The sequence below is a fragment of the Sceloporus undulatus genome, chromosome 5 (genome assembly GCF_019175285.1).
Source record: "Sceloporus undulatus isolate JIND9_A2432 ecotype Alabama chromosome 5, SceUnd_v1.1, whole genome shotgun sequence".
NCBI lineage: Eukaryota > Metazoa > Chordata > Lepidosauria > Squamata > Phrynosomatidae > Sceloporus > Sceloporus undulatus.
This window is the reverse complement of record NC_056526.1, coordinates 150,090,416-150,117,735: the sequence shown is the minus strand read 5'-3', so window position 1 is coordinate 150,117,735 and position 27,320 is coordinate 150,090,416. Positions and strand designations below refer to the sequence as shown.

The 27,320-nt window shown below is 39.8% G+C and overlaps 1 protein-coding gene across 1 annotated transcript in view; it reads right to left on the bottom strand.

Annotated features, from left to right (window-relative positions):
• Positions 1 to 1,630: 1,630 nt before the first annotated feature.
• Positions 1,631 to 27,320, bottom strand: part of MGAT4D (MGAT4 family member D) — a 40,738-nt gene continuing 15,048 nt past the window's right edge. Inside the window, exons 8-15 of the mRNA XM_042469685.1 lie at positions 22,645 to 22,759; positions 16,819 to 16,949; positions 15,179 to 15,286; positions 12,701 to 12,894; positions 12,352 to 12,430; positions 7,557 to 7,635; positions 2,222 to 2,334; positions 1,631 to 1,727 (exon numbers count right to left, since the gene is read on the bottom strand). Coding sequence (XP_042325619.1) covers positions 1,710 to 1,727; positions 2,222 to 2,334; positions 7,557 to 7,635; positions 12,352 to 12,430; positions 12,701 to 12,894; positions 15,179 to 15,286; positions 16,819 to 16,949; positions 22,645 to 22,759 — 837 coding nt within the window. The 3' untranslated portion in view covers positions 1,631 to 1,709. The remainder of the gene's footprint in view (positions 1,728 to 2,221; positions 2,335 to 7,556; positions 7,636 to 12,351; positions 12,431 to 12,700; positions 12,895 to 15,178; positions 15,287 to 16,818; positions 16,950 to 22,644; positions 22,760 to 27,320) is intronic.

Genomic DNA, 27,320 nt, shown 5'->3' with positions numbered 1-27,320 from the left:
AGGTCCTGTTGGTCTCTGTTGAATGGTTTTTAAAATGAGTTGCTACTACAGTTTGGTTATCCTATAAACGAGCCACAAAATTTTCTGATCAAGGGAAGTCTCATTCCACCAAAGTAATGGTAGGACACCTTCCTGAGAGGTGTTCAATTCCATGAAATCTGTAGAGCTGCCACCTGCATAGCCTTTAGTTTTCATTTCACACTATAGACTGGACACAAGGTCTCAGGTGGAGGCTAATTTTGGGAGAGTTGTTCTTTTCTTCTGTGTCGCATGACAACTCTTCCTCCTAAGGTTAGTAGATTGCTAGTCTCCCATTTGTGTGAGTCACAGAGACCATGAAGAGTTTGCTTACCTGAAACTGGTTCATCAAGTGGTCATCTGTAAACTCATATAACTCAATCCATCTTCCCTGCATTATGTCCTGTTCTCTTTGATTCTGGACTGCTATTTCAGCATCCGGGGGACTGAGGGTTTAGGTGAGATGTGTGCTAATAATGTGTGCAGAGAACAGAGGGGGCTACTGCCAAAATGCATATTACATTGCCCTAGAAGATTGTGGAAGATGTAATGTGCAGGCAGAGATGACTCATTTGTGTGAGTTCACAGATGGCCACTCAATGAACCACAGTTACAGGTAAGCAACATTAGCTACCCCCCTCCCAGCCTCATGAAGGCTTTGTTGGCCAGTTTATCATGTCTTTTTTTGTTGCTGTTCCCACACTACATCCACTCACCTTAGTTTTGGATAACATCCTTCTTCCTGCCTTGTTCCCAACAACCATTGTTAAAACTGAACTTCTCACCTCCTCTCCACACCTACAAAGATTTGCATTGCTATGGACCACACACAGACTCTATATAGGTCTGCCCCTGGACTTTCCACTCTCCCCATGTATTTGAGGAAGGAGGCTGGAGTCTATGAAAGGTCATGTTACCAACTTCTCTCTTTCAGTTAGTCTGAAATGTGTCTTTGTATACAGGTAAGCAACCTGGTCATCTCTCTCAGAAAGTTAATAAAGTGAAAGAATTTTAAGTCCACCATCTGACATACTTAAAAGAATGCTAAAGTAATCATGATGAAATAAACAATAAAGAAATAACATTCTCCAACTGTAAGGGGATTTAAAGTCTGCAGTTTTGACTGTGCCATGACCTATGGTTTTAATTCAAATTCTTAAAAAGTGTACTACTACACACTTTCTCTTTATAAATTTTACAGAACATTTACTTATTTCTCAGTCTTCTGTGGGGATTTAATAATAATAATTTGTTTTATTTATATACTGCTATTCCAAAGATCATAGCGGTGAACAGCAAGTAAGCTAATTTGCCCCCAACAGTCTGGGTACTCATTTTAGCGACCTCGGAAGGATGCAAGCCTGAGTCGAGCTTGGGCCCTTTTGCTGGTCTTGAACTCCTTAGTAAGTGTGCAAAGAATTATAGACTTGCTTTTGTTCAAATTATTAAAATACCTTTTATTTACAAAAGGCTTGTTGGCAGTTATTCCAAATATTTAAGATCTAATCAGATAGCATTCTTATTAATAATACTCTCTATACAAGAAGTACAATTTTCCACTGTCCTAATACATAGTATTAGGAAGGAGAGTCATGTTATTGCTGAGCATTTTCTTGCTTCCACTAGATGGCCTTCCTCCCATGCAGCATTTAAGGCTTCCATATTCTTAAAGGCATGTCTTTTCTTCTTCTTCAGGTCTTTAAAAATATCTGCATTGAAAAGAAGAGGGGGGATTGTTAGCATCTGTAAAAAGTAAGATTGAGAACATTCATCTTGTTTCATTCTCTCATTATAAAAAATTATCTTTACATAATTTGTACTAGCTTCCTTGATATCTCCCAATTTATATGCATAATATTTTTTAGAAAGGACCATATCAGTATTAAAAATTATTTCTGAACTGTATGAATAATAGTAAAGCCCTTCCAAAAGCTACTCATAGCCAACACTTTCAAAATACTACTTACTGTTATATTTAACAGTACATGAAATTAACCAAAAAGGAACACAAGCTGGTTTGTTTTTGTATTCTCTCTCTAAATATGCATGCAGAATTCTTTTGAACTTGAGGAAAAAGAGATCTCCAAAATATTTTCAGTTCCCAAAATTAAATGTAAAGACATTCTTGGATATTCTTGCAGTGAGACTTTAGCATGAGAAAGCGAACCTATCTTTTGACTAGTTCCTGTCTCTATACCCTTACCTCGCTCAGTAACACCCATGTGGATGAGCTAGAATGGATAGACAACCGAAGAGCTTGGATTCTTCCTAAAGCTGGGCTAATTATGCCATCTGCTTTTCCATTTTCAAATGTACCTATACATAAATGAAAACATGGGTTTGTAAGCAACTTACTTGTAATATAACACTTAAGAAATTGTACGATTTGGGGGAATATACTTCGAGATAACAGGAAGTAAAAAGAGAAACTGATATATAAAAAAAGAGAATATTGAAACGTATGGGTATAGTGTTTGGGAATTGTTTTTAAAGTGACTTTGGAAGTACTGATCTGTGAACATCAATATATTCTCTGATACTATGTAGCAACCTGAAGCTTTTTTATTGTTTCTGTATATAAAATGCTTTTATAAATAAATAAATAAAAAGAAAACATGGGTTTTGGCATAGATTATAATGAAATTATTTTTCCAGAACAGTCAACAGGAATAAAGGCAAAAACAAAAAGAACTGAAGATTAGATTTTTGAAATCAGTATTTCATTTGACAATTAACATTTATTTAGTAAAAGCTAAAAAAGCAATCGAAACCTGTGAACCATGTCACAGAAACAAAGAATTATCAGATATTTTTGGTACTGCAGCTGTTTCCTTGCCAAATCTATTTTGGGGCCGCATATAGTGCGATGTGTAGCTAAATTTGTAGTTAATGCTGTTTGCTAGAGAGATCAATTTATTGTACAAAACGGGGTTCTGGGTCACGGTGATGAGTTCATTTAAACACTTTCATTGTTATCTCCCACTTTGTTTTAGCTAGTCTTATTTTATAATATTTTATTTTGTATCCCATTTTATTAAATTTGAGTTTTAAGTAAAATAATAATAATAATAATAATAATAATAATAATAATAACAACAACAACAACAACAACTGTATTTTCCCACTTCTCCCAACGGATCAAAGTGGGATTACAACCAAAAGTCTCCATACAGGCAATCATGTATAAAATACATATCATAAAAACATCACAAAATATAAAAATTTCAATTACAGTAATCACAGGGCAGCAGACAATTAGGCTGTTATGACCGGAAGTGGGGTTTCCTAAAGTTCTTTATAGAAGGTCAGGTGGGTATGCCTGCCAGAAGAGATCCTTCTTTAGTGCCTCCTTAAAGGCATCTAGGGTCGTGATGAGACGGATCTCCTCCGGCAGATTGTTCCATAACCTAGGGCCATAGCTGTATATGCTCTTTTGGAAGTAACTGTTAGTCTGACCTTTGGGTAGTCTAACAGATTCTTCCCAGTTGTCTTGAGGGTGCAGGGTGGATTGTGTAGGGAAAGACGTTCCCTCAAGTAACTTGGGCCCAAGCCATTTAGGGCTTTAAAGGTAACAACCAACACTTTGTATTGCACCCGGGTGCTAATTGGCAGCCAGTGTAAGGATTTTAGGACAGCTGTTATATGATCTGATCTGGAAGTTCCAGTGATCAATCTGGCTGCTGCATTTTGAATTAATTGAAGCTTCCAAACCTGGTACAAAGGTAGCCCCATGTAGAACGCATTACAGAAGTGAGAGATTACCAGTGCATGTACCACCATTTCAATGTCCTTTCGGTCCAGGTAGGGATGCAGCTGGCATATCAGCTTAAGCTGGTACCAAGCACTCCTGTGACTCAGTTTTATCTTTGTATATATGCAGATATTTTGATATTTTTTATCTTGTATTTTATATGTTGTAATTTTGTAACTGTATTTAGTATTCTATTGATATGGTCAGCTGACTAATCAATAAACTTGTTTTTGCTAGTTTGGTATGAAGCGGTATATAAATAAAGCTGTTTGTAATGTTAAAAGTATATTATACAAAATATGCAGCTTTTCTTTCCAGTTAATGATGCTAAACAGTAATGTGAAATATGGAGAAACCAGGCCACTGAAACCAAGCAAGCTATGTTGAGGCAGTACACTTTCTTTACCATTGGATACGATGGTGCTCCATCTAGGCAATTATGGAATCTGGGGAACCCTACTGTCAAACAAGCAAAGCTCAATATTAGAAAAAAGGCTATTAACGAAGATTAGAGCTCAGATTCAAACAATGCATATTCCAGCATCACTAAAAGAAAGAAGCTAAAAATAGGAAAAACTTGATGCTGGTTTTTGTGTATTTCTATAAAAGGCATAATATTTGAAAATGAAGTACAGTAACTTGTTGCTTGAGTAGTAAGAGCGTCTTGTTTGTGTCTTTGTGAATTGTGTGTGTTTGGCTTCACATAAGGAAAAAGACAGTAGTCTTACACAGAAAGAGGAGTCTTGCACATGTTAGATTTTGTGTAAATTACAACAACAAACAATATGTGGCATATTGGTTGCACAACAGTGATAAGCTCTCAAGGGGCTTGTTTCATGTTCACAATACAGTCTCTTCATGCTGCAATCCCGCCCCTCAAAACCCTCAGGAGCTGCACTCTCCCCCCAAATTCCTCAATAGTGTCCACTAGCATAGCTATTAGGAAAATCCACTGATAAGTACACTATTCTGTGATCAATTCACTGTCTAAAGTGTGGAAAACTCTTCCCCAGGAAACAAGTGTTCTAGAAGTCGTCATCCAAAAGACTAATGTTTCCAAGCTCTGAAATGCCGTTGAAATGTTTCAAAATTTCACGCACTATAACTTAGTCTTAGATCTTCCAGTAAATGAGTTTGCTCAGCAATAAGTAGAACTGAATTCAGCAAATCTTTCTCAGTTAAATGGTTATGGGACTGCAGTCTAAACTGAGATTTAAAGCTCTAATTTCTCCTACAACACAGCAGCAGTTAACATGGGGCTTGCTTTTATTTTTCATTTTTAATATTAATATTGGGGAAATGCATATTTGTACAAATTTTAAGCATGGCAGGGAGGAAGTGGGGCTGCTTTTTAAATAGACCACATCTCAATGATAGCATGTTTCAGTCCAGTGGGGGGAAATGGCATCTGCAAATGAAGATGAGTTTGTAGAGGCCCATGTTTTGTGACCCACTGAAGAATGTATTTGAACCCACTGGTGGTTCAGGAAATCCTGTCTATGAAAATAACCATGTAATCTTTTTAGTTATATATCTGAGTTGTCATATTAGTTTCTTATTCATAATGTTGACAAAACTAATCAGTTGTGAGCCAAACACCAATGAAGTTTCCTATTGGTACTTATGGTGTTATTACAACAAAATATAAATATACCTTAAGCAGTTAATATCTTAAAACAAGGATGCAGTATCAGCAGGGCTGACTGGTTAGATCAGGGGTAGGCAACCTGCGGCCCATGGGCCGGATGCGGCCCGGCCCCAGCCCGGTCCTGCCGCCGATTGCCGCCAGGGCCTTTGGCCTCTTGCGTGCAGGGGCAAGGGGGGCAATTGTCTATAGACGCCTCAGAAAGATGCATTTATATTAACATTTTTTAAAAAATCAGCAAGTTTTTTTGCTTGTCCTCCACTTTTTTAAAAAAAGTGTCCACCATTTGAAAGTGTCGTCCTACATTTGTCCCAATTTATTTATTTATTTATTTATTTATTTATTTTTTTAAAAATTATTTAATTATTTATTTTTTGGCTTCGGACCCCCAGTTGTCTGAGGGACAGCAACCTGGCCCCCGGCTCAAAAAGGTTGCCTACCCCTGGGTTAGATAGACAGGATGGTAGCCTACACTTTCATAAGAGTTTGTGCAAGAGTTCATGCAGTACTATAACAGGTTTGCTCTATAGCAATTATTCCACTTCCATTTGCAAAAGCTGTTGTACAGATTTGTATGGCTTACTAGTGTCAAACTGCACTGTCTTGGCCAGCACAGTCAACAGTGAAAAATTCGGAGAGTTGTAAATCTACAGCACCTAGAGTCACTCTGTGGTACAACCTTCAAACACAGAGAGCAAAACAATTTTTATCAGTGACTTGGATGAAGGAATAGAGGGTACGATTACCAAATTTGTAGACGACACTAAATTAGAGGAGTAGCTAATACCCCAAAGGAGAGGATCAAAATTCAAAATGACCCTAATAGATTAGAAAGCTGGGCCAAAACTAACAAAATGAACTTCAACTGGGAGAAATAGAAGGTACTGCACTTAGGCAGAAGAAAAAATGAAATACATAGATATAGGATGGGGACACTTGGCTTAACAAGACAACATGTAAAAGGAATCTAGGAGTCCTAGTAGACCACAGGTTGAATATGAGTCAACAGTGTGATGTGGCCGTGAAACAGGACAATGCGGTTATAGGCTGAATCTGTAGAAGTATAGTGTCTAGTAGATCATGGAATGTAATAGTGCTGATAATTTGATCAGTTCTGGGCACCACAGTTCAAAAAGGATGATGAGAAGCTGAGGCGTGTCCAAAGGAGGTGACCAAAACAGTGAAGGGTCTGGAAATCATGCTTTATGAAGGGAGACTTAGGGAGCTGGGTATGTTTACCCTGGAGAAGAGACTGTTAAGAGGTGATATGATAGCCCTGTTTAAGTATTTGAGGGGGTGTCATATTGAGGACAGAGCAAGCTTGTTTTCTGCTGCTGTAGAGAATAGGACTTGGAGCAATGGATTCAAACTACAGAAAAAAAGATTCCACCTAAACATTAGGAGGGACTTCCTAACAGTGAGAGCTGTTTAACAGTTGAACACAGACCCTTGGAGAGTGGTGGAATCTCCTTCTTTGGAGGTTGTTAAACAGAAGCTGGATGGCCATCTCTCGGGGGTGCTTTGATTGTGAGTTCCTGCATGGCAGGGGGTTGGACAGGATGGCCCTTATGATCTCTTCCAATTCTATGATTCAGCCCTTTGGTGAATGGAATGACACTCTGTGATCCAATATCAACCCATTAATAATTGCCATAATGGAAACACTTAAATATATACAGTTGTCCCTTCATATTCCTGGATTTGAGATTCGCGAATTTGACTATTTGCAAACTCAGTGTCAGCCCCACCACCTCCTTCTCCTGTGCTTGGGACCTATCCCAGGAACAGGAGAAGTGGGTGGAGTCCGTCCGTGTGCTGCCCGTTCCCCTTCGCCTGACTGCAGCTATCCCAGTCACAGGAGAAGGTGGGCGGAGCCGGCGCATGCCCTGCCCAGTCCCCTTCTCCTGTGCTTTAGACAGCTGGTCCAAAGCACAGGAGAAGGGGACTGGGCAGCGTGTGTGCCAGCTCTATCCATCTTCTCCTATGCCTGGGAACCTCCTAACAGGCATCAGAGGAGGAGGTGGGTGGGGCTTGTGCTATTCACGAATTTTCCATATTTGCGGGGGTCTTGTTCTTCTAACCCCTGCGAAGATGGAAGGAGGACTGTAATATATATAAATCTTATCATCTTAGATTTTTTACCTATTTGAAAATATCCATCTGATGTTTTTACATGTTGTAAGTCCTGCAATTTTCCTTCTGCAGACTGTAAGTCAGTCTCCTGTAACAAACAAAACAGAAAGTCAACCTCAGTTAATTTTCAGAAAAACATAATATTGTATGCATTTCCCTTTCACAAATCTTCCTGACCAAAAAGTGTTAACTAGAACTAGTCCAAGAGTACCTTCATGTTCACAGTCCAGTGAAGCTATCCATCTTTGTTTGCTTGTTTAGCAAACCTGTGGTGTATCTACATTGGATAATTTTACCCATCTGAGGTGAAGTTGAAGGCTCTCACAGCTGGCATCCATACTTTTTTGTGGGTTTTTCAACTGACCCAATTGTTCTTTCAGTTTGCAGATGAATGGCATCCAAGAATGGCAATGTTCCTTTGTTTTCTTTTTCCATCGTGAATTGGATGTTCAATTGGGCCACACAGTATACAGAAAACCTACATACACAGGCAGATACCTACACAAGAACTCCAGCAATCATCCAGGACAAAAAAAAAGCACAATAAAAACACTGGTAGACCACACAAAAAGGATCTGCGAACCCCACTTCCTGGAAGGTGAACTGAAGTACCTAGACTGGGCTCTACAAACTAATGGTTACTCCAGCTCAGACATCAGAAAAGTTGCCAGTCCCAGAAAAAAACATAGGAGTGAAGAAAAACAACCACCCAAAGGGAAGGTATTTTTACCACACATCAAAGGAGTCACAGACAGAACAGGGAAACTGATGAGGAAACACAACCTCCAAGTGATCTACAGACTGACCAAGAAAATTCAGCAAATGCTGTGTTCAGCAAGGACAGAAGAGACCCTCTTATGGCTGCAGGAGTTTACCGCATATTGTGTAGCTGTGGACAAGTCTACATAGGGACCACCAAATGCAGTGTTCAAATGCAAATCAAGGAACACGAGAGACACTGCAGACTGGGCCAATCAGAATAATCAGCAATAGCAGAACACATTAACCAACCTGGGCATAAAATACTATTTGAAAACGCTGAAATTCTGGACCATGCCAATAACTATCAGGTCGGAATGCACAGGGAAGCCACTGAAATCTACAAACACCTGGACAACTTTAACAGGCAAGAAGAAACCCTGAAAGTAAATAAAGTTTGGCTACCAGTTCTGAAAAACACCAAAATCAGGACTCAGCACATGCAAATGAACATCACTCAGGGTCAGGGGGTTTCCCATCAGACAATGGATCACTTATTAAATAGATACAAATCCTCCTCGCATGTCCTACCACCCTGAAGCTTTGCCATTCACCAACAGACCAACACACAGATTAACATGTAAATCACTTCCTCTCAGCCAAAGGTCACAAAGTATATATACCTCACACACCTCCATGCCACCATTCTCTGAAGATGCCAATCAGATGCAGGCAAAATGTCAGAAATAAATTCTTACAGAACATGGCCACATAGCCTGAAAAACCCACAAAAATTACCCATTTGATGTTACTTTTAACTGCCATGGACACATCCTAGGGAATTTGTAGTAGTGTTAGATACTCTGTGCTAGAAACCTTTATTCCACTTCCTTGAAATACAATACTAAAGGAGCTCCCTAGTAGACAATACCTCATGAAACTGCAAATCCCAGGATTCTTTAGGATGAAGCCATGGTGGTTAAAGTTGGATCACAGTGCCATAATGGTGTCATGCACATACACCCTAAGAATGCCCCTAAAAATAAACCTGTGTCATCATGATTTAGTGCTATTGTTTTATTGTTATTAAGTTTGTCTTTGCCACCTTCATTGTTACTCTGTTGGCAGAGTTAGGTGCTCTGCTGCATATCCAGCTGGTCCCAAGTGGGATCTTGTGCCACTTGCACTCTAGATGTCATCCACTTCTGTTTATTTGCTCTGAACTACTATGAAAAATAGGAAGACGTATGAATGCTACAGCATCAAAGAAAGCAGTTAAAAGTGATCGATTTAATACTACTCCCTCTTTAACTAAGACTAGGGCTTCAACAGGATCAATACCTCTGTCTACTTGAAGAATTTCCCCAATCTTTCAGGAATCCATTTCAATACCCACAAAAATCGCTGAGGCAGTTTTGAATGCCTGTATGCTGGGCCAAATACTTTGATCGCCAGTCCTCCTGGCAACGTGGTAAAGTTTGTGGAAATGACTCATTGGACTACTGATCCACATGGGAATTCTCTCATGTGGGCAGCAGATGGTAGGCATATCAAATTTCAGATGGGACAGGCTTGGGCATTTTGTAAGTCCAATTGGTCTATTTCAAAGTTACAAATTTGTAACTAATACAGGTACTGTTAAATATTTTTTAACTTTCACAGAGCAGAATTATTGGCTGTATCCCATCATATGTCCCCTTTAATGTTTTCCCATCTCAGGCTATTACATATTTAAAGAGAATTTCCAAAACAATGCAATTATTTGATGTTCAGTTTTATAATTACAACTGATGATATTCCAATCAGTATACATTCCATACATGTTTGTGATAACACTTTTCCTTCCCTTATGTATGTAAAACAGAATAATGTATTCATTGCTGTTTCCAACCAAGCAATAGAAGGGATTGGGTTTTTCTTCTACTCTCTCCAATGTACAGTTCTGGCAACTATCAGTAAAATGCGTATCAATTGCATTTCTGAAATGTAAACAGAAATTTTAGTTACATACAACCAAATGAAACTACTATAGAATTCACAGGCAAATTCTCCCAGTTGGTTGAGTGACTGCCTATAATAAATACACAAAGTAAAGGGGGAAATACACTGTTGATCAGGAAGATTTGCAAGAAGAAAATCCACATGGCAAGCCAATTGCCTTTGCCCCCTAATTGTTTATTTTGTTTGCAGACTTTTTTTAATATGTAGGTGTGGCCCAAATCAACACCACTGGTATAACCAATAATTTCTTTAAAGTATGTGCCATCACACAAACATAAACAATGTCTTAAAAGCTTACTCTCTTGGGCAATGGACTAAAATATACAAGCTTTTGTATTTTAATGAGAAAACTATGGAAAGAAATTGCTCACTTAATATACCCACTCAGTAATTCTTACTTCTGGAGCTGTTTGCATTTCAAGCTAATAAAGAATGCTATATAGGCTTGAGTCATGTATAAACTGAGACATTTTAGTCAAAAAATTGACTCAAAAATCCTGGATCTGCCAAATCTGGATCCACCAATTCAATCAACTGTGGATTCAAAGTGGATACAGCTGAGGCATCACCACCTCAGTCTCTTTGTGTGCCTAGTATCACATGGTGAGTACTTGTTCTTCATGTTCCCCCATTTCTGGGGAGCCTGTCCTTCACAAGGCATATATTGAAGGCAGCCTGGATTCCCTCTTCAGGAGGTGCAGGTGATTTCTCTCCCTTCAATCTTGCTCAAACTCTGAGATTTTTCTTTTGTTGAGCAAATGGGCTTTTAATGCTCTCTCTTTATACTCTCCTTACACCCAAAAAAAGAAAGGAGGGGAACAGGTATTCACTAGGCCATCCAAATCACAGTCTGCCCCCCCCACACACACACACTTTTCTCCCAGCACCCTGGCCTAAAGATTGCATGCCTGGTGGTCAGGGCTTCCTCAACTTCTGCTGCTGCTCTATGTCATTTTATTGAAAATCCATATTTTTTGAATCACAGCATCAGAGTTGTAAGAGACCACAAGGGTAATCCAGTCCAACCCCCTGCCATGCATGAACACAAAATCAAAGCACCCCTGACAGAGGGCCATCAGCCCTCTGTTTAAAAAACAGAAGGAGACTCCACCACTCTCCAAGGGAGTGTGTTCCTCTGTCGAAAACCTCTTACTGTCAGGAAGTTCTTTCTAATGTTGAGCAGGAATATATTTTCCTTTACTTTGAATCTATTATTCCAGGTCCTATTCTCTGGAGCATCAGAAAACAAGTGAGTTCCAGCCTCAGTATGACACTCCTTCAAATGCTTAAACAGGGCTATAATATCACCTCTTAGCCTTCTCTTCTCCAGGCTAAACATACCCAGTTCACTAAATTGCTCCTCATAGGGCATGATTTTCAGACCCTCCACCATTTAGTTGCCCTCTGGACATGCTCCTGCTTCTCAACATCCTTTTTGAATTGTGGAGCCCGGAACTGGACATAGTATTCTAGGTGAGGCCTGACTAAAGCAGAATATAGTGGCACTATTACTTCCCTTGATCTAGACACTACACATCTATTGATGCAGTCTAGAATCACATTGGCTTTTTTTAGCTGTCACATCACACTGCTAGCTCATGTTCAACTTGTGGTCTACTAGAACTCCTAGATCCCTTTCACATGTTGTCTTGTTAAGCTAGGTGTCCCTCATGCTATGCTATAGTATCTGTATTTTTTTGTATTCATGCAAAGTCCTGCAAACAAGCCCCACAGATACAAAGGGCTCATTTTGAGTTCGTTGGCATTGTTTTCTTTTGCTTTGTCTTCACAAACTTTGTCACATGTCCCTAAGTTTTACCCTCAAGTTATCCATGGGTTGTGTCAAAATCCATATTTTTTGCCCCTAAACCTGCCCTTGACTTATATATGAGGTTGACTCATAGTTTTGTCAAAATTTTAATCAGAAATCTCCCTTTCTTATTTTCTTCTATACATTTTCACCTCCAATCTCCTTTCAGTGTATGATGGAAGGGTGCACTTGATCAGCAAGACTGGTGGTGGCAGAGCAGAAGTCAATTTAAACTGACTGAAATTATTGTCATAGGATGAAAAATGACTGAGTTATGTGAGCTGGAGTACTTACACCATCAGGTAAAACATCTACTGTTGTATTTAGCAGTTTGTCTCCCGGATATTCCAGATTTCCACTCCGAAATAAGTAACTGAAAAATACATTATTTACCATCTTTACTGATTCTTTTGTACAGTACATGTATAATGTAAAACAGTTGAGGGAAAACTGTGAATCAAATGAGAGGAGAATTAAGACATAGGTTGCTTAATCCTTTCTTTGTGGGTCATTTTCTCCATCAAAATTGACCTCCCAAAGCAGCTTCTCTATCCATGGATGAAATTAATTTCTTCAGACAAAACAATTTTTAGTGGTGGTGATGGGGTTTAATTAAATTTGTGCTGCATCATGTATCCCGTACCTTTTTAATTCCAATGGCTGTTGAAAGCTGAACAGGATGTAATCTCCAGCCACAGGAGCAAAAGCCCAGAAACATTCAACTCCTCTATAAGCCTTCTCTAGAGTAAAGTGCTTGAATGCTTTTAGGCTTGTAGACACTTTTGCAGGAGGATTGGCATGTGCCTTAAACAGTGAGTTTCTGAAAAAATCTTTGTCCTGTAAATCACAAAGGTATATTCATACGTAAAGGGAATTATCATGTGAAATTATTGTCAAACATAAGCAGACAAAATAAAACCATGATACTCTTTATTTAGTAAAGGCCTCAGTGGTGTCACTGAGGTTGGTGTCACCTGGTGTGTGTGTGTGTGTGTATGTGTGTGTGTGAACTGCCTTGCCCTCCTTTCCCCCTGCCTGTCTGTCCGCCCTCCTAGTCTGTTGCTGGAGGAGGTGGCGGGACAGCCTCCATAGTGTCCATTTAGGATCCAGTGCAGCTGCTGGGCAAACAGGAAAGGGAGGCAATTCCCTTCCTTGTTGCCCAGCATCTGCGCTAGTTCCTCTGGGTGTACTGCCCCACTGGGTGACACTCCCCCTCTGCAATGTCACCTGGTGCAGTCCACACCCCCTTAGTGATGCCACTGATATAGGCTATATGTCTGTACTTCTTTCTGAACATTCTTCAGAAATATCACTACCAGTCATTACAGAAAACAATAGCTGTGTAGAGTTTTGAAATGAAAGCCCAGAATCATCCAGGAAGTATAGCCAAAAAAAATAACATGTCCAACTTTTGACACACTGTGTTCAAACAACCTGTGTGTATACAATGGCAGGAAAGAATGGTCATGAAGTCAGGCCTTACTTATAAGTTGCATCACATGTAATCCTACAATCCTCCAGATGCTGGACTACAATAGCCAACAATCTTAGCCAGCATAACCAATGGTGAGAAATGGTGGAAGATGCAGTTTTATAGCCATCTAGAGAGCCACATGATTTCCACCCCTGGCTAACATGCATTAATAAGATTGTTTACAGAGTCTAAACACATGTTCTCTCTCTCTCTCTAAATATATTTATGAAAGCAAGCTTAGTCAAGCAACTGGAGAACCTGAAAAATTGCTGAAGCTAAGGTTTATGCTGCCATCCCACTTTCTCATCATACATGTTTGTTGTTAATTTGAACATTATCTAAACATGCCTTATCTAATCTTGACAACATGTTTAGGAAGAACTGTGTCCTATGTGGAAGGAACAGGGAAGAAAAATAGAGTACAAAAATAGAGATCACATCAGTAAGGAAAAGGACAAACTGAATTAAAATTGAGGAAGCAAAACAGTGGATGTAGAGATCCATTAAGCAGCATTTCTAGCAATTCATATACTTGGGCTAATCAAGCTGAGTAGCTGAACATTTAAATCTTTGAGCAGTCCAGTTCCTCCCGAGCTATTCATCTCCTTTGCCCTTTCTATCAGTTCTCTCTCCCCTGATTCCTCATGGGAAAAAGATACTTTGGAAAAACAGGCGAACAGATAGTCTAGGCAAGTGTCCCTCTTGCTGAAAAACTATCCTGTCTCTTATGGCAGCTCTGCACAAACAGCAGGGATGTAGTCGGGGGGGGGGGGTTCTTGGGGTCCGGGCCCCCCCCCCCCTTCCATTAGAAAAATGAATGGTGTGTGCTGCTGCGCCGCTGCACCCAAGCCCCATTATAATGGTGGCACTTAGTCTGGACCCCCCCCCCTTCCTAAAATCCTAGCTACGTCCCTGCAAACAGTCAAACTCCAAATGACAAACATTATGGAGAATAACATATGTGTCTAGCCTTTCCTTAAAGGTCTCATTCACTACTGGGCTGCATGGAGTTATGATTTGCATATGGGAGAGTGGGGGCCATCAAACTGCTAAACCCCATGTTTTCCAGCTAGAAATGCTGGAAGTCTTAGCATGTGGCCCAATTTGATTCAAAAATAAGCTCAAACAGGGGCTTTGTCCACCTTAAATAAAACTCTGTTGCATTCAAACCAAAGCACTTACTTTCTTAGGTACCACTCCCCCACACACATACTATCAATCCATCCCTAAAAGGAAGTAATAGGCCTCTTAGCAGGCAGATGACTAGAGCTGGTATTTGTTTATTGCATGAAGTGGATTTCTTGTATGCACAACTACAGTGTGCCCACCCCATATGTGGGCTTGCCATCCACAGCTTTAAACTTATGTGGACGGCAAGCCCTGGATGTTAATATGGTGTGCACACTGGAGTGTGCAGCCACTGAAATGAACAGGCCACATTTTTCCCTTACACCGGGGCATCTGGAACAGATCCCTTGTGTATACTAAGGCACATTCTAGTTGCTGACCAAGGCTTCAGGGTTTCATGTCCTTTCTTATTGAACTGGGTGTCTGGTATATGGGGATCTGAACAAAAATTCAGGTTTCCCCATTAGCTAGCTGCATCATGCACTGAGAAAAGAAAGCAAACCAAAAATGAAATCTTACTTTCAAATATTGTATTTTTCCAGCTAAAGAGGAATGAAGTCCTACATGTTGAAAGAGAGATGGCTTATAACGGATACGCAAAGAGTCCTTTTGCCTTTCACAGTGTCTCTAGAAAGGAAACCATTTTGTGTCATAAATAGCAGAATCATCTTCAGTTTCTTTGAATATTTAAAATCTATATCCTTATCACAATACACTGTTATAATATTATATTCTACTTTAACTGTCATGGCAACATCCTGTGGAATTCTGGAATTCCATTCACAGGTCAACAACCCTCCATATTGTATTGTGTTGTGGTAGTGAAGCCTCTGACACTGAGCAGCTATAAAATGACAGAATGTTCACAAGTATTCCCAGAGCTGGAGAGATACAGTGGGCCCTGAGTATTGGTGAGGGATCCATTCTGGACCCTCTTCTGCAGATACCAAAATCCAGGATGCTCAAGTTCCATTTTCCCCAGTGGTGGTGTGTGAAGTCCCATTGTCCCTAATGGCAGCATGGTCATGTGCAAGCACTATCATTGAGGACAACACCAGCTTGCCATCCACGAATGTTCAAATCAGCATATGGCAAGTCTGCCGATACCGAGATCCCATTGTAAGTACAAACATTCATTCTGTCAGTAAATTCAGGAGTTTAAAGAGATTCATTTGAGTTAGCTGTTTAAACAATCCTAGGCTTTCCATAAAATAACTAAGGTCGCTAGAAATAACTGAAACCATTTTTTAAAAAAAAACAATCAAAGAAGAGAATATTAGATAAAACTGAAATAACCAACCATTTTTAAATGGAATTTATTAAAAAACTACACAAGATTTGTTAGAGCAATATGCCTTTAAATATTTTGATTGACAGATGACACATATTCTGTGAGACAGCCACTGGCTGCTGAATCATGAGCACACGGCATGATGCAAGGTTGCTACAGGATTGCATCATGCCATGTGGTACTGAATGATGACTCACAGCCAACATTCAATATAAGTGAACCAGAAGACTGGTCACATGTTCTGTTGTCAGTTTTGAACTGAGAGCTATTGTTGAAGCAGTAGGTTGTTGCTGTGAGCTTCCGTGGATTAGTTTGGAGCTGGAGAGCAGACGATGGAGTTGACTGGAAATCAGAGAGGCGTGTATATATGTACTGTATAACATTGTACACTTTGCAACTTGAAGATAAGTCTCCAGAACTTTGGATGAATCAACCATCTGTAAGTTTTTCTTTTAAGTGTGAAAAGTGGTCAATGCACTGCCAATACCAATAGCTGTGGTTTTTGTTTTTTTTTTTTTTTTGTACTCTGCTGTGTACAGTATATTGTTTTGGATGTAGCTGGGTGATTTTTCCCCAAACTGCACCGGGAGTTTAGGCCTTTATCCTCAGCCTTTCTCCCATCTGACAAGATTGCAATCTTTTCATTTTCATTTGTTTTCATTTTCCCCCTTGTAGGTGACATAACTGTTGAAAGTTGGATTTCTGGAAGCTGATTCAGTTAATTATTTTGAACTCATCTGCATTTACCCCATAGCCATTTGCAAATTCCAACTGCTTAATCAGTATTTTTTAAAATATACATATATTAGTTTGAAAACTGTCACTCCCCTCCAAATGCAACTTACTTGTTAATAAATGTAGTACTTACTGCATCTTTTTCTGGATTGCAAACTTTAACCCCAAGCAAATGGTCTAGAAGCCAGTCAATTGGCTTATCTTTGTAGAACATCAAAAAAAAATCCACTATCAGTGGTAAATCTCTACACCGAAATAATTTTCCTGGAAATGCATTAAAAGAGAGAGAGAGATAGCAGGGAAAATCATAATTGCAATTTTACTTACAATGCAGTGAACCACAACAGTTATTCATTTCACTCTCTCAGTACCTACCTACTGCTAATGGTTTAGATTCAGTTGTACTAACAGCAAACCAATTAAAATGAATATGACTTAAGTCTAATTGATTTTGATAGGCTTAATAGAACTTGCTATGACAGAATTTGCTGAGGCAAATTATGCCTTACTTAGTATAGGGTTTTCCAGAGAGTACACTCTTTGTATTTTATCAGTCCCAGGCAGAGTGGTCAACTTAAGATGGTGAGTCTCTCCCTAGACCATGTTTTACTCCAGGACAAATGATATCATATACTATAGATAAACAGTTGGTTTAATATCGAAGCCCGAAAAACCCACAAAAAACTATAGTTGGTTTAGTATCAGAAACAGCTTCTCAACTTTCAATACAAAGTTTCTTCATTCACAAACATTTTGTAATAAACAACAAAGTTCAAGACAGCATTTCAAAGGCAGAAATTTGATCACAGCACAACAAAAATAAGCAGAATGAGAAACATAACATAATGGAGGAGGTGACAGAATAAGGGAATTTTCAGCATAGAATAAGAAAAGAGATAGTACCAGAATATTTTGTTAATCTAAATGAATTTATGTCTCCAGGCCCAGATGAACTACATCCAAGGGTATTAAAAGAACTGGCAGATGTAATATCGGAGCCATTGGCAATAATCTTTGAAAACTCCTGGAGAACAGGAGAAGTCCCCACAGACTGGAGGAGGGCAAACGTCCCCATCTTCAAAAAGGGAAAAAAAGAGGATCCCAACAATTATCATCCAGTTAGTCTAACATCAATACCAGGAAAGATTCTAGAGCAGATAATTAAACAGAGAGTCTGTGAATATCTAGATGGCAATTCCATAATCACAAAAAGTCAACTAGGGCCTGTTACATATGGGCGTAAAGTATGCACTCTGCGCGTACTAGGGTTAGAAAGGGGTGTCACTTCTTGATGCCTGTAACCCTAATACGCGCAGAGTGCGTAGAAAATAGCGGCGCCCTATACACATGGGCGCCACCATGACTATGTCACGACCACGTCGCCTCCAAACGGGGCAGCGCAGAAGTGATGTAGTGGGGCCGCGCAAGGGCGCCTGGAACGCCCTTTCCATGGCCCCGGAAGGAGCTCCGTTTCGGAGCTCCTTCCACGATTTGCGTCGCTGTTGCAGCCTCTACATGGCTGCGCCAGCAACGCAAATGAGAAAGGGGCCGAGCGGCCCCTTTCTCCGCATCCCCGCAGCCATCAGGTGTCCTCGGGGCATGAAGCCCCAAGGACACCCCTTTCCAGGCTGTGGGGAAGCAGCCTTTTGCCGCTTCCCCGTGGCCTGGGAAGCGGCAGATCGGGGCCTCAGAGGGTGCCGCTGTGGCAGCTGAGGCCCCAATCTGGCGGGGAAAGGGCCAGTTACAGGCTGCCCCAACCGGGTGGTCTGTAACATGCCTAGGTTTCAGAGAAACAAGTCATGCCAGACAAATCTGATCTCTTTCTTTGATAAAATTACCAGCTTGGTAGATGAAGAGAATGCTGTGGATATAGTATATCTTGATTTCAGTAAGGCCTTTGAGAAGGTTTCCCATGACATTCTTGCAAACAAGCTTGCAAAATGTGGGCTAGATAAGGTAACTGTTACATGGATTTATAACTGGTTGAGCGGCCGAACCCAAAGGGTGCTCAACAATGGCTCCTTTTCATCCTAGAGAGAAGGGACCAGTGGGGTCCCACAAGGCTCTGTCCCGGGGCCAGTGTTATTCAATATCTTTATGTTGGATGACAGAATTGGGGGCATACTCATCAAATTTGAGGATGATGCCAAATTAGGAGGAATAGCTAATATTCTAGAGGACAGGATCAAAATTGAAAATGACCTGAATAGACTAGAAAGATGGGCCAAAGCTAGCAAAACCTCATCACTTCTCTGCCCAGTTTCAAAACTGAATTAAAGACTATATTGTTTAGAGAAGCATTCCCAGAGGTGAGACCCTCTCTGACCCAGGAAGCCTCCTTCTAACCATCCATCAAGAAGCCAAGCCCTTCCTCCAGTCCATCTGCCTTGGTCCAGGCCTCGGAGGTGGAAAAGATCTGCTGGACCTGATCCTATTCCCCATCACCACTCCCTTCTCCTTTTGTGTCGTGTCTTTTAGATTGTAAGCCTGAGGGCAGGGAACCGTCTGACCAAAAAAAATTGATGTACAGCGCTGTGTAAACTTACAGCGCTTTATAAATAAAGGTTAATAATAATAATAATAAAATGAAATTCAACACAGAGAAATGTAAGGTACTACACTTGGGATGGAAAAATATAGGATGGGGGACACCTGGCTGAATGAGACTACATGTGAAAGGGATCTAAGAGTCCAAGTAGACCACAAGTTGAATATGAGTCAACAGTGTGATGCGGCAGCTAACAAGGCCAATGCGATTTTAGGCTGCATCAATAGAAGTATAGTGTCTAGATCAAGGGAAGTAATAGTGCCACTCTATTCTGATCTGGTCAGGCCCATTACTTCTATTTTACCATTTCAAAATATTACGACATCACTAAATCAACATTACTATATTAATATATTCCTCGTATTTCCCATTATGACAGATCCATTTCCTTTTGGATTCTGACATAACCACTGAGTTTCTAGGAAACTTTGCAGCAGCAGACCAGACAGCCCCAGTGCTCTGCACCTGACTTGCTGTCATATCTGGTACGGATACTCCTGTCGCAGCCTCCAACAATGGATGGGGGCGTCTGGTCATGTAAGTGTAACCAGAAACCCCATTTCCACCTCAACAGGCCACAACAGGGGTCTTCCCACCAGACATGATGGTGAGGCAGTTGCAGGATGCATGGTGGTAGTGAGTCCATGGTGTGGTGGTGGGCAGACAGGTAAACACCCACTGGTCATTGCACAGGTCTGTGTACTGACCTGGGACAGGATGTGGGACAGGATGGCATGAGCTTGGCCCATGCCATCCTGCCCATTTGCTTAAGGCCCTTGGCTTTCTGCCATCTGCTTAGCTGCCAGTGGGGGCAATTTTGCTGATCACAGATTTTTACTTGTTCTGCTTTCTTATCCCTTTGCAGCATCTGTGCATTTTGATCTTATTCTGTTGCTTTCCATTGCATTTATCTGTATGTAAGGGTCACCAATTGGTATTTGTTCTGTATTTAGTAAATTTGGCTGAACTTCATTTTACTTTGGCATAAAACAACAAGAATTTTCAGCTAACTTCATATAAAAACTTACATTGGTTAGATCAGTGGTTCCCAACCTTCCTAATGCCGCGACCCTTTAATACAGTTTCTCATGTTGTGGTGACCCAAACCCATGAAATTATTTTCGTTGGTACTTCATAACTGTAATTAAATAGATGTTTTCCAATGGTCTTAGGCGACCCCCATGAAAGGTTCATTCGACCCCCAAAGGGGTCCCGACCCACAGGTTGGGAACCACTGGGTTAGATAGGGGTGAATTGGAAGTCTTTCATTGATCTTCTCAACAAAGACATATGGGAAAGAAGTGGCATTGGAAAGTTACTTTTAAGAGGAATGACTATACCAAAGCCACCCATAAATGAGTAGCATAACATTCTGAGTCTCAGAGCATCATCCTGATAAGGGTCAGTTATGTATGGTTTCAGAATATTCTCCCACTTATTAAACTTTGAAATGGATCCAGCTACAAAAATTTACCTACAGAAAATACATCTTGACTAAATTAGAAATAAAGGGTGTGATTTTGCTGAAAGTGACACATATGCTAGCACTCTTCTGTACAAACACACACAAACACACACACAGCTCCCTTGAAATACTGGTGTAAGGTGGGTGATGAAGACACTCCTTGTGCTGTGATAGCTCTGATTTCTTTCCCCCCCCCATCTGTTGAGACCTCCTCTTGACCTGTGAATGGCTGTATGTGTGATAAGGTTCTCTTGGTTTTGTTGGTTACTGGAATTTGAGCCCTTCTATTCCATTGGTACTCTTTGCTTTGTGTTCCTAATGGAAAGGTTTGATTTAGCCCTTGCATATCATTCATTAGTATAGTATCATGAACAATTAAAGAGGAGGATGAGTACTAGTAAAAATAAATTCATTTTGCATGGATTTAAGGTATAATCCAGTGAAAACAAAGCATTTTGACTTTGTCCCACTGATTTCAGTACTTTCATTTCTATCCCAAAGGGATATTTTAAAATTCAAGATTGATTCAGTGCATCCACCATTTAAAAATGTCACATCTTGTAACAATCTGTAAGAGTACCTTTAAACACTAAAACTGCTAAAGATCAAATATGTAAAACTAGTTAATGTTCTTCCAAACATTTGCTTACACTAGTGTTTACATTGTTTTAAATTCACGTCTCAGACACTGGGGATTATATACTGACTAGGCACCTGCTGCTTTACTTTGGCTGCTTTTTTCTGCCATTGTTTGAACAAAGCAACTTAACAGAGGAAGTTAAATTTCTGCACAGACCTTTTACTACCTCATTTTGGAAAATCAAATATTTTCCACTGCATAACAAATCCAGAAGATGGTCAGCTACTTTGAAGGATATGCAATCTTTTGCTATGTTTCTCAGATTTTGTTTCACAGAATCATAGAATCATAGAGTTGGAAGAGACCACAAGGGCCATTCTTAAAAGGCATTCAAACAAAAGCATATGTGCAAACGTGTAAGGAACGTCTTATTGTGCAAGAGAAAATCTTCAGTTTCCTTTCCTCCTGATATTCTGGATAATTTTTTGGTAACACAAGAGGCTACAAAGAGGGAGGAAGGAAACAAATCCTCTGTCATGTAAGCCAAATGCCACTTGCTCTTCCCTGGATTCTCCTCTGATTTGAAATAATTCTGCTGTTTTACAATTATCCATGTTGTAAGATGTATGTCTGAACTGTGCACATAAACCCCACAGAAAGAGTTTGGCCTGTTACAGACTGCCAAAATAAAGCTGCTTCAGGTCTCTTTGGAGGTATGCTGTTTAAATGATGCATGCATCCTAAGAATCCGGAAGCTGCACCAAAGCTGCACTCCAGTGCTTAGGAATGGAGCGTGGCTTTGGCGTGACCTCCAGACTCTTAGGACCCATGCATCATTTAAGTAGCATACCTGCAAAGAGATCCGAAGCCGCTTTATTTTGGCAGTCTGTAACAGGCCTTTATCTCCAAAATGTTGGCTTTGAACAAAATAAGTGGGTACATAATCTTCTGTTACTTTTCTTTCTTGCATTGTTAGCTGTTCTGTATTCCTTGTACTAAGATAAAAGACCTATGTCCACTTACATGGGAAAAAAGACTCAATGAACTATATGTAATCTAACTTTCCAATAGACACTTATAAGATTGCACTGTAACAATGGTTAAAGCAGAGTAGATTAGAGCTAATTTTTGGTCCGAACAGCAGTGGCCCCGAACTGTCAGTGGAATTTATATAAGCATTGACTTTAAAAGTCCCATTTATGTAATGGGTCTACTCTAACTAGGGCTAATAATTGGAGTTAACCCAATAACAGTAAATTTGGGAGCAATTTTGTTAAGTTTTAAAAACAGCAAGCAGTTTCTTGTTACTCTGCTCCTCATTCTTGTTTAAACTGTCTCCTTGGTATTTTAGCTGTACAGTACTTACCAATAAACCCAAGCTGAGAAAATTCCAGGATCATCCACTCCTGGGACTCCTGTTGTTTGGCAAAGTCATTTATTATTTGTATATATTCAGGCCCGGCTATGATATCATCTTCAAGCTGGAAAAGAAATATTGTCTATCTTGAGTGAGCCAAACGTAAGATAGTCCTATGTAGCCTTTTGGAGGACTGTGAAGCAAGTAAGAATTTCCCTTGATAAAAGGTTTTATCTCCAAACTCAACAAGGACAAATCAATGATGCAGCTTTTCCTTTTTGGTAAAGGGCATTTTTTTGTCTTTAGCAGTAGCCATAGCTCCTGAGTGTCTATACAGACTTTTTTTCTTTCATAAAAATTAAAGAAATAAGCAAAGGGGGAGGGATTAGAATAGGAATTAATTAGAATTAAATGCCCTTGGGGAGAAATGACATAGGGTGGATATGCATCCACACTATGCATATAGTCCTTTGGTCTAATTGTAAGTGCCATGGCTCCATCCCAAAGAACCCTGAGCTTTGAAGTCTGATGAGGTGAGGTACTTAGCATTCCAAGCTGCTATAGTTTTTAGTGTTTTCATTTCAGTTCCCTTGAGTATTGACTGTATGGAAAAAATATGGCTCACTCTTAAAGAAATGGGTGTTCCACAACATTTGATTCTCCTGATGCCTAACCTGTACCCAGGACAAGAGGCTACTGTCAGGACAAGTAGCCTCTTGTCTTCATCATCTCAAGGAAGAAGTGCAAAGGCAGATTCATAGTAGAACATTACAAAAACAAAAATAATGACCACAGATAACTTACAAATCTTTAAAGTAAATGACAAAAACATAATATTTTTAGATTTTTCCATACCTTGGCTCAGTCATTAATCAGAATGGAGACTGCAGTCAAGAAATCAGAAGAAGACTAGGATTTGGAAGGGCAGCTATGATGAAACTAAACAAGATCCTGAAGTATAAAGATATATCATTGAATACTAAAGTTAGGATTGTCTTTCCAATTTCTATGTATGGTTGTGAAAGCTGGACTGTGAAGAAAGGAGATAGGAAGAAAATCAACTCATCTGAAATGTGGTGTTGGAGAAGACTTCTACAGAGACTGTGGACTGCTAAAAGGACAACTCAATGGGTCCTAGAACAAATCTAGCCTGAACTCTTTCTACAAGCTAAGATGACGAAACAGAGACTGTCATAGTTTGGTCATATCACGAGAAGACATGACTCACTAGAAAAGACAATGACACTTGGTAAAGTAGAAGGAAGTTGGAAAAGATGAAGACTGCATTACAAATGGATAGATTCTATCAAGGAAGCCACAGCCCTGAGTCTACAAGAGCTGAGCAGGGATGTTGATGATAGGATGACTTGGAGTTCTCTCATTCATGGGATCATTGTAAGTCAAAGTCAACTTGATGGCAGCAACAACAAAGCCTTTCATTTTTTAAAAATAGGTCCAGGTCCACCATACTGACAAGCTCATAAGTCCTCATACCACAGTCCTGGCCCACATAAAACAGCTGGATTTTAGAAGTGGTTTGGAATCCCTCACTCATTCTCTTTACTAGCTCCATTTAGGATTAGTGTATTAGCTCAAACATTAGCATTTTCCCTTCTTAAAAAGCAGGCCAATTAAACTGATTTGTTGCAAAGTCCCTTCATTGGAACTGCTTTTATTTTCAATTAGTTTCAGTATAAAAATAAAGAAGGGATCTAGTAATGCCTTTAAGAATTGCCTATTTGTTTTGGCTAAAGTGTAAGCAAAGCATAATTCTTTGAGAACTCAATTTACTTGTTCAGATGTTTTAATCTGTTACATTTAATCACAGCTTGGAAAATTACTTTTCAAAATTTCCGTTGCTCCGTACAGTATTTTAAACATTAATTATTTGTGGTTACTCATTACAATGAAGAAAAAAAAGTTAATTTGTTGTTTTGATTGTTACACTGCTCATTAATTTTCCATTACTTTCTGGGTTTTTAAAAAATTATTTCATGAGAGGAACAACCCTTAGGATTGGTAAAAGGATGGCACATAAGTTGAGAACTTCTTGCAAATTTCCTCTTTAAATCCCTTAAAAGTAACTTCTGGAAACAAATAGAAACTGTTAGACTTAACACAATAAAGTAACTTTGCTCTTACTCATAATATCACATTTAGAATCATTTTGTTACCTCCTTGCAACTAACCTTGAAGTACCTAGTTACAGTTAATAATATTACCTGTAAGTCATGTCTTCCAAGATTTGCAATTAATGACTTGATTTATATTAATCATATCAAAATGCGCAACTTCCTTCTCTCCTCCTCTTCCCCATACACTATCATTACCACCACCACCATCACTACTAGTGTCTTTGTGTGTATGTGCCTTCAAGTCTCTTGTCAACTTATGGCTACCCCATTGATTCCATAGGGTTTTCTTAGGCAAAGAATATGATCATTATACATTTTTAGAAGGCAAGTGAATTGCAACAAATCAGAAAACTGTTTTATGAAGTGGTATTAATGCCACAATAGCTACTGACGTAAAACAATACTCTCAATAGAAATGTTCCTGACTTTTTTGGCATGAATACTGAATCAAGATGCTAAAAGCTGCTGTAGTTTTTAGTGTTTTCATTTCAGTTCCCTTGAGTATTGATAAAAAGCACTTTCTAACAGCTACTAGAAAGGAGATTCTCAAAGATGCTTTCAACTTTGGAAATGCATAATTATTTGAGGATGAAGCAGACCTAAATGGACACAGAAAATAATTACAATTCACCCATGGTGAAGAGGGATTTGACTGCTTGCTCTTATGGCTCCCATACAATCATTATCTGTTCCTTGGCATGGCTAAAAGTCCCTCAAGGGCCCCCTATGGACTGTAGAAAACATGAACTGCAAGCGCTGCAAATATGGACACAATTTTCTCTAAACCTCTGTCAGTTTTTTATAGATTAATAAAGCCTATGCTCTAGTTGTTGTTTATTAAAAGAGCAAAAATGACATCTCCCATAGTAAAATGTTGTGGAAACAGACTGAAGTTAAAAGAAAAGGCAGATGAGGGTTTAAAAAAAGTTGCTTTCTAGGACAACCTGAAGGAGAAATAGGAGCAATTAGTTCAGCTGCCTTTCTTATATGCTACCCAGAAGGTCACATCATTCAGCTTTAGGGATATGCAGCATGTAACTTTCAATGTAGTATAGTCAGCCCGGGCTGTATGTGGGCTTCCCTTATGTGGCTTTCAGCTTACGCTGAAGTCGCACTACAGTGAAATGAATGGCATTTACCCCTGTGGCGTGTGTGCCTTGCCTCACCGTGTGCATGTGCCCCATTGTTTTCAATGGGGCACAAGCACACATGCTTTTCCCCTTACACAGGGGGGTCCGGAACGGATCCCCCTCGTAAGGGAAGGGCTGAATGTATAGTAGTTTATTGGACTAGGGCTCTAGAAGACTAGGGCTTGAATCTGCACACAGCCACAGAAAACCACTGAGTGACCTTGGGCAAGTCATGCTGTGCCAAGTTTGGAGGAAGACAATGGTAAACATCATCCAGCCTTAGAAGGGGAGAGAGGCAGGCCAGTTCTATCGGGCCTAGCCCAAGTAAGATGAAGAGCCTTCCCTCCAGCCCATCTGCCATGACCATGGCCCCAGGGGGAAAGAAGAACCAATGAGCCCCACCATCATTCTCTTCTCCTTTTGTGTCATGTCTTTTTAGATTGTAAGCCTCATGGCAAGGAACTGTCTAATTTTTTTAAATTGTAAGCTATTCTGAGAGCTTTTGTGGCTTTTGTGGCTGATGAGCAGGGTATAAATACTCCAAACAAACAAACAACCAAACTTCATCTGAATAAATTTTGCCAAAGAAAATGGATGATGGGGTCACCATAAGCTGAACTCAAGTCAAGTTAGGGAGTTGAAGGCACATTAAACAATGACACATGATTCCCCTTCCATGTCTCATTACCTAAAGGGAAAATAGTGAACAAACAATATGTACTTCTTACTGGGGTCATCTTTCTATTCCATTCCAGGAACAAAACTGAATTACATGGGTTTCCAGAAGTTTATGATCACTTGTCTTGATGTCACCCACTTCTGTCTCTAGCTACTCAATTTCACTACTGACTTTATTGAATTAGACTTTTAGTACTTTACAGCCACTGAGAAACCTCCTTAACTTTTCACAGTTCATGGACAATTATTTCATTCATGATGCTAATATTGTTGATATTTCCTTGTTCCTCACTTTTCTCAGGGTCTGTTTTTGGAAATTATTCAATGGCAGCCACAGTGGCCTTTTAGCTAGAACTGCGCTCTACATGGGGCTACCCTTTTTCCTAACTCAGAAACTTCAGTTAATCCAAAACCTGGCAGCCAGGCTGGTCACCAGAAAATCCAGAGGCGACCATATAAGAGTATGTTATTTCTGTGACATCAGCTGCTTGAGTGTGTTATTTCTGCCTTTGATACCAAATTTTCTGTTGAAGATGTAATGACCAAGAACACATCTACTTTATTAACTGAAGTATAATATTACAGCACTGATAATTTGTAAGCATACTCACATCCAGCAATGCTGGTACAGTGGGACCTTGTTATATGCTGGGGTTTGGTTCCAAGATCCCCCGTGTATAACAAAATATGTGTATGCTCAAATTCCATTAAATATAATGACATACCAAAATGGTGTCCCTTA